This window comes from Heterocephalus glaber, unplaced genomic scaffold, assembly GCF_053883595.1.
Source record: "Heterocephalus glaber isolate CG9 unplaced genomic scaffold, H.glaber_assembly_v1.0 deba00001531, whole genome shotgun sequence".
In the NCBI taxonomy this organism is placed as follows: domain Eukaryota; kingdom Metazoa; phylum Chordata; class Mammalia; order Rodentia; family Bathyergidae; genus Heterocephalus; species Heterocephalus glaber.
In genome coordinates this window covers 20,810,392-20,817,975 of record NW_028258329.1, presented here as the reverse complement: position 1 = coordinate 20,817,975, position 7,584 = coordinate 20,810,392, and the positions used below count along the sequence as shown (strand labels likewise).

The 7,584-nt window shown below is 40.6% G+C and overlaps 1 protein-coding gene across 2 annotated transcripts in view; it reads left to right on the top strand.

Moving 5' to 3' along the window:
- The first annotated feature begins 237 nt into the window (after positions 1–237).
- The window catches only part of Hdgfl3 (HDGF like 3), a 65,084-nt gene continuing 57,737 nt past the window's right edge, over positions 238–7,584 (top strand). The window contains exon 1 of one of the 2 annotated variants that reach the window (XM_004852872.4): positions 238–560. In XM_004852872.4, coding sequence (XP_004852929.1) covers positions 477–560 — 84 coding nt within the window. In that variant the 5' untranslated portion in view covers positions 238–476. The remainder of the gene's footprint in view (positions 561–7,584) is intronic. The other variant, XM_004852873.4, reaches the window with a different exon arrangement.

Below are 7,584 nucleotides of genomic sequence, written 5' to 3'. Positions count from 1 at the left end.
GCTCCGACCGAGAACAAAAGCGAGCGGGCGGCGGGCTTCGCAGAGTCGGCGTGAGGTTCGGAGTGGGGGACGCGCTCGCCGGCGCGCGCGGTTTCTCCGCGAACGGTGGCCGTGCACCTAGGAATTAACCGGCCGGCGCGGGCGGGAGGGAGCGCGAGCGGGCGGGCGGGGGTGCTGAGCGCGCGCGAGAACAATACTAAGATCGTGTTTGTGGTCGCTGCCCGAGGAGGAATTCGGAGGAGCTCGAGGCGGGCGCCCGGGAGCCCGGGAGAGAGGCCGGCGGCGGCGGCATGAGGCAAGGGACACGGCGCCTGTGAGCAGCGCGGCGACTCCCCTCCCCCGGCCGGCGGCAACTCGCGGCCGCGGCGCCCCCCCGCCCACTTCGCTCGTCGGAGCGGCCGCGGAGGCCCGCGGTGGGGGGCGGCCGCCGGCTTCGCAGCGGCGACCGAGGGTGACCGGGCCGGGGAACGGCCGGAATGGCGCGTCCGCGGCCCCGCGAGTACAAGGCGGGCGACTTGGTCTTCGCCAAGATGAAGGGCTACCCACACTGGCCGGCGCGGGTGAGTACGCGGCAGCGCGCCGCCGCCCACCATCTTCCCTCCATGATGGCGCGCGCCCCTGCCCACTGCCGCGACCGGGACGTCGGGGATGGCGGCCCGGCGCGGTGCCCGTGTCGCGGAGGCCTCGCCCTCTACGGCTGGGGGCCGGCTCCGGCGCCCATAGTGCCCCGGGGTCCCTACGCCCCGCGTCCTTGACCCCGACCCCGGGTAGCCCGAGCTGCCGCTGTCACTGCCTCGAGGTCCGGCCAGCCCGGTGCCTCCTCACCTCCATATTGCTTTCAGGTCGGCGCCCAACCCGGCGCCCGGCCTCCCCTGGTCCCTCGTGGCGCTGCCTCCCGCCGGCCAGCCTGTCGCTGGCTTCTCTAGAAAGCATCTGCTCGGAATGCACAGCGCGAAACGTTGTCGTTAGGCCCGAGGGGCGAGGAAGGGCCAAGGCGCTACCGTGTGTGCCCTGTGTTGTAAAATTTTATTTTAGGTTTGGGATATTTGGCAGTTGAGTATTTGAATGAAGAAATACAATGGAAAGGATGGCCAAGGCATGTCGAAGGCTGTATTGGTCTCTTGAGGAACAGAAATAGGCAAAAGTAGGATTGACATAATCAAGAGCTAGCTCAAAGATGTATTGTAGTTTAGTGAAGATAGCAAGTCCAAGGGGGAAAAATACACCCATTCACAAAAGGAAGTGACATCATGGGTGGCCACACTGAAATGTAGTGAAGTTGAAGTAATGGATGGGCATAATCACTTGTTTTAATACTTGGTTTGGCATGATTGTAAGAAAACATTAGGCTAGGAATTGGGGGATCTGGTGTCTGATCCAGGCTGTTATGGACTTATCATTTCAGCTGCCTACATATCCATTTCTGCAATATAAAACAATCCTCTGTAGACCTCCTTCCAACACTAACAATCTCAGGTATCTAGAGGAAAAAAAACAGGCTGTGAATATAAGTTCTCCGTGTCTGAACTGTAGATCCTTAAATAAGACAAAGTTTTCCAAGTAGAATTACTGGTTTTAAAAATACGCTATAGTAATATATTGCTTAGAAAGGAGCAAGACTTGTGACTTTAAGAATCCTTTAAGGAATCCATGAATATATTTGTCAATAAGAATACAGCTTTCTTTCGCGTGTATACACAAACTAAAAACTGAATTAAAGATTACCATCACCAGTTGGTCATTTCTTGTAATACAATGACTTTCTTTTTCTTTTTTAAAATCTTACATTTAAAAAAAAACTTTAAAAGGTCAAAAAGAAAAGACTTAAAATTTCATGAATATGTTGCTTGCACAGGTTGGCCACCTGTAGTAATTTGTAAAATAGAAAAAGTGCTAAAGAAGTGCTCCTTGTTGTATATTTAATTGTATATAAAATTCCTGGAAGTTACAATTCTGAATTAAGGCAAAAATGGAATAGAAAATGAGGAAGCAACATACATCAGATACAAAAAAGAAAAATCTATATTTATTTGCATTTAACATGAACTCCAGGAAAGGACCTAAAACTTTTTTCTAAAAAGTAATATAGTGGGTGGCATGTTACAATTTCCAAGGAAAAATAAAGGTTAGAGGGAAAAGGTATTTGAGCCCCTACTCTTGGTTATATATGTTTTACTTACATTCTCATATTATTTTCATCTCCATTCTATGAGGCATTATCCCTAATAGTTACAACTTTTGTTGATTATGTTATAAAATACTAACTGGAAAAAAGTCCTATTTATTCACATTTCAAATTGTTGCTTCTGGTGTGAAGGCCATGTTATGAAGATTAGATTCTCTGTGGCTCCAAGGTATCAAACCCAGGAGGAAAAGCCTGAGGAGACAGATTTCGGTTTCTGCTCTAGGGAGGAGCTTCTCAGAGACAGGGCTGGTCCTTGCCGGAATAGAAAAGGGACTTCCCTGCCGCAGGGAAGATGTTTGGTCTTTGGCAGCCCCTTGTGAGGAATGTGGGTCAAGAGGATTTACAATTTGGGCAAGTTGGATTCAGTTCTTGGCTGGCCTTCATACTTTGTGACGCTAGGTGTATTCTGTAATCTTTCTGAGTTTCAGTTTGCTGTCCTGTAAAATGAACATAATTCTCACCATGCGGAGAGTACAGTAGTCCCCCTTATCTGTGATTTTACTTTCCCCAGTCCAAAAATACAGTACAGTACCATCAGATACTGAGAGGAAGAGAGACTGCATTCTAATAACTTATTACAGTATGTTGGTATAATTATACTATTATTGTTGTTAATGCCTTAACTCTTCCTAATCTATAAATTTTATTGAAGTGTGTATTTGCAGGATAAAACAATATACACAGGCTTTGGTAATAGCTATGGTTACAGGTATCCACTGCAGATAAGGGGAGAATCCTGTATTTGAAAGCACCAAGCAGTGGTGCTTGAGTGTTCCTACATTTTTCCTTTTTGAATTTTTGTCTTACTTTTGTATCACTGCACTATTCTTAATTACTAATATTGGTCCATTTTCAACTCTTGAATGGATTTTTATTTTTCCCAACATTTTATCATGAAAAATTGTAAACTTACAGAAAATTTGAGAGGACTGTACTAAGAACTCATTTATCTATCACCTAGATTTTATGGTTAAATTTACTGTTTGCTCTCTCACGTATCTTTTTTTATGTCTGTCTCTATTCATACAGTGGTCCATGTTAGTACATTTTAAAGTAAGTTACAGACATCGCTATAATAACTTCTAGACACTTCAACATACCCATAGTTAATGAAGTGTTAGTTTTTTTATGAGGTAAAATTTTTCTTTTTTTTCTTATGAGGTAAAATTTACATAGAATGAAACACATTTATCTTAAATGTACCATTCAGTGAATTTGACTAATGCACATGCTTTAGTATAATACAAATATTTACCAAGGCATAGAGTAGCAGCATCCAGGAAGATTTTCTCAAGCTCTTCCTGAAGGATTCCTGAGGATTCCTGTCTTCCTGTCTTCCTCCTTCTCCTGCACTGTTCAGATGTGTTGTTTTAACATTAAATAGCAGCTGGCTATACTTCATTATTTACCCTGTTAGTAAAAAGATTTGAGCATGCATCCCTAATATTGTGTATGTAAGGTCACTTTAAAATTTAGTGTAGGGGTGGGGATTTAGCTCATTGGTGCTGCCGCCTGCCCCGCAAGCACAAGTGCAAGGACCCAAGTTCGATCCCTGGTACCAAAAAAAAAAAACTTAGTGTACCTGTACTTTGTGCTTACTATCATATGCGTTATAAAATAGGCCCAAAAAGAAACTAAAGGGGATGGCATAAGTAATATTTAATGTTTTAAATTTTTATTGGCAAAATATAATTAACAGTAAAATTAAGTCTGTATTTCTTAAAGTCTTAACTTTTGGAGTATTTTTGCCTGCTTCTTGTGAGATTGGATTAGATAGATGGTCATAATTTTTATCTTCTAAAGAGCTTTTCTGGAATAGAAGTATTGGGTTAGACATTTTGTTGTTGCTTGCTTATAGTTATTAGTATTATCTCTGTAGATCTCTTGTTCATTTGATGAGAGAGAGTTGAATTAAATACTTCATAACATCAAAAACAAAACAAAACAAAAAAACAAAAAAGATTTAGGTTTGCCGGGGATTTAGCTCAGTGGTTCTGGCACCTGACTCATAAGCACAAGGTCCTGAATTCGATCCCCAGTACCAAATAAGTAAATAAATAAATATTTTGTAATTGTCCTCAATCAGGCACACACAAATGGTAGTAAATCACAGTAAGCCACCCTTACTGAATGAATAAACAGAACTGTCTGAATAAGGATATTAGTGTCAATTTACATATTAATATTAGTGAAATTTACTTTTTAGCTAAAAGAATAAACAAAAGCTCTTATTTTCTTCCTACAACCCCCAAAATCGTCTTGCATATCTTCTGAATATGATCACTTTGCTTATGTTATACCTCCTCTAAAAGATGATCAAACAAAAATCCTCAAAACTCTGTGCTTCAACTGAAGAGCTTTATAAAATTTTAAAACTTACATAATTATATGAGGGTTTGGGGTGTCACTCAGTGGTAGATGGGTGTCCTCATCATGCCAGAGCCTCGGTTCAATCTGCATTGTGCACATGCACACACACACACACACACACACTATGCTTAACTGATTAATTAGAAACTGTATATGAGAGCTCTCAAACATTGCTAGTAGAAAGTTGATATAATCACTTTAGAAATCTGGCCTCTCTACTAAAGTTAAACACACACCTACCTTGTGATCTGACAGCCTGTTCTAGGCATATACCCAAGAGAAAATGAGTGTTAGTGTCTATCAAAAGACTTGTATAAGAATCCTTGCATATAGCAGCTTTATTCAGCTGCTTTATTCATAATAGACTGGAAACAATCCAAATGTCCATCAGTAGGACAATGAATAAACAAATCTTTAGTATATTCTTACAATGGATTATTACTTGGCAATAAAAAGCATACTACTGATGCCCACAAAAATAAGGATGAGTGAAAAAAGCCAGACACAGAGAGTACATCCTGTATGATTCTATTTATATGATGTTCAAAAACAAGCAAAAGTGGTCAGTGGTGGTGAATTTGCAGTGGGCATAGGGAGTTACTGACTGGAAGGAAGCACTGGACCTGTTTTGGGATTGTTGTGGTTTTTTTGTTTTTTTGAGACAAGATCTCTTTATGCAATTCAGGCTAGCCTTAAACTCACTGTGTGATCCAGGCGGGCCTCAAATTTGTAGTGATCCTCCTGCCTCAGCCTCCCAAGTGGTGGGACTATAGGTGTGCACCACCACACCCAGCTGCACTGGAACTGTTCTGTGTCTTGATCTAGATAGTGGTTGCACAGTTGTGTACGTGAAAAGTTATCAAGCTGCACATTTAAATTATACTTTTAAGATCTAATAGTTTAAGATTCTACATGATTAGATTTTACCATTTTTAGCTTTCATTCAGGTTTTTTTTTCTTCTTCATGTCCTTAGTCCAAGTTGCATCTTTCTTTTCCCTTTTGACTATTTCAGAAACTTTATTTAGGATTGAGGATGTAGCTCAGTGTTAGAGCACTTACTTAGCATGTGAAGCCTGGGTTCCATCACTGACCATAGAAAAAGCAAAAAAAGAGAGGAAAGAGAAACTGCATGTGCTACTTTGGAACTTTCTCTTCAGGGTTTCTTTTAGTTCTTGATTTCAGCTTGTTTTGTTTGTCTGCACTAGTTTTTCTGTTCCTTTCTTACTAAATCACTGTTCATGTTTCTTTGCTTCTTTGTTTTTTTTGTTTTGGTCCTGGGGATCGAACTCGGGTCCTTGTGCTTTCAAGGCAGGTGGTGGAACCATTGAGCTAAATCCCCGGCCCACTGTACATGTTTTTGATCCATCTCAACCTCTCACTTCTGGAGAGCAGGCCACATATTTTCAGGGAATCATTTGAAATTCAAGCTCTTTATAATTTTAATATGAAGTAAGATGTTTTTATCTTCATAACTTTGGCATGAGTCCAAAGAAGTTGAGTCTTCAGGTTGAGTGGCACAAGCTTAGCCCTTTCCACAGGGACCACATTGACTTTGCAAGAACTGACAGGTTGTCTCATTTCTTTCATTGAAACTGGGAGTAGATAGGCAGTGTAAACTCTAAACCAGATGAGTCTGTATTCCTGGTGCATCCCCTTTGGATGCCCTAATGACTGCTGTTCCCCATGATTTGGAAAATATTATTAGTTCTCTGAAGTCAGGTCTCTACTGTAAAGAGATTGCATTTGATTTTTTTGGAAAATGACTAATTGTTTTAAATTGTGTACAATTTCATTAATGAAACTATCCATTAGCATTGAAAACATTATAGATTAGTAAATACATGCAAATAATGGGGGAAGAGTTCGAATATTTTTATTAAAGAAAGTTTGTGGAAGAGTCTCCAGATGTTGGATCAGAATTCAGTCTCATGGCTGTAGTTATTAGTCCATGCCAACTGACATCCCTTCCTTTCTAATCACTTCAAGCAGTGTGTGTACTTGGTCACCTGTCAGTGACTAACCAGGTAAAGAATTGAGAGTTAAGAGTGTAGAAACTGGGGACTGGGGATTTAGCTCAGTGGTTCCTCCACCTGCCTCACAAATGCAAGGTCCTGAGTTCGATCCCCGGTACCAAAAAAGCAGAACAAAACAAGAGTGTAGAAATTGTCTTATCAAACTGATGGAGTAACTTTGTGAATCTAATAATTATTTTAGAAATTGAGGCTTGCATTTTGTGTATCTTTTCATTTTACTTTTCTAGGAATTCATTTTTATTGTATTTTATGAAACTGTCAGTCTGCAACAAATTATATACTTTTTTAAAAACCAAAAACTGGTCCTTCACCATAGATAGAGTACTAATTGTTTTTTTGTTTTGGTTTGGTTTTTTTTGGTACCAGGGATCAAACTTGGAACCTTGCGCTTTCAAGGCAGGCGGGAACCACTGAGCTAAATCCCTGGCCCGAGTACTAATTGTAGAAGACCTTAGAAGTCAGTAGTGGTCCTCGCATTGAAAATAGTTGATTTATACTGTAAACTCTTTTCAGCTATTTAAAAAGGAGATTAATCGACTTTCATGTTACAAGTACTAATTTTTACTGTGTAAAAAATTTTATTACACAAGTAATATTGTAGAAAGATTAATATCTATTTGGTTATAGGCAACGTAAATGTGCACCTATATATGTAGATGTATACATAAATTTTGTAACATACATAGTTCTGTTCTACAATCTTTTCTCCCCACTTAAGTACTCTATCTTAAATGACTTTAAGTGGCAATAAATATATGTCTGTAATATCATTTGTAATAGCCATCTGGTAATTTATGGTATGGACCTATGTATTATAAATTTTTTATTTTTTATTTTTTGGTACCAGGGATCGAACTCGGGTCCTTGTGCTTTCGAGGTAGGTGGCGGAACCACTGAGCAAAATTCCCAGCCCTTGTATTATAAATTATAACCATGTCCTATTATAGGGCATTTAGGTTATTTCCAGTTACTGACTGAAAAATAAGACTCAGAAA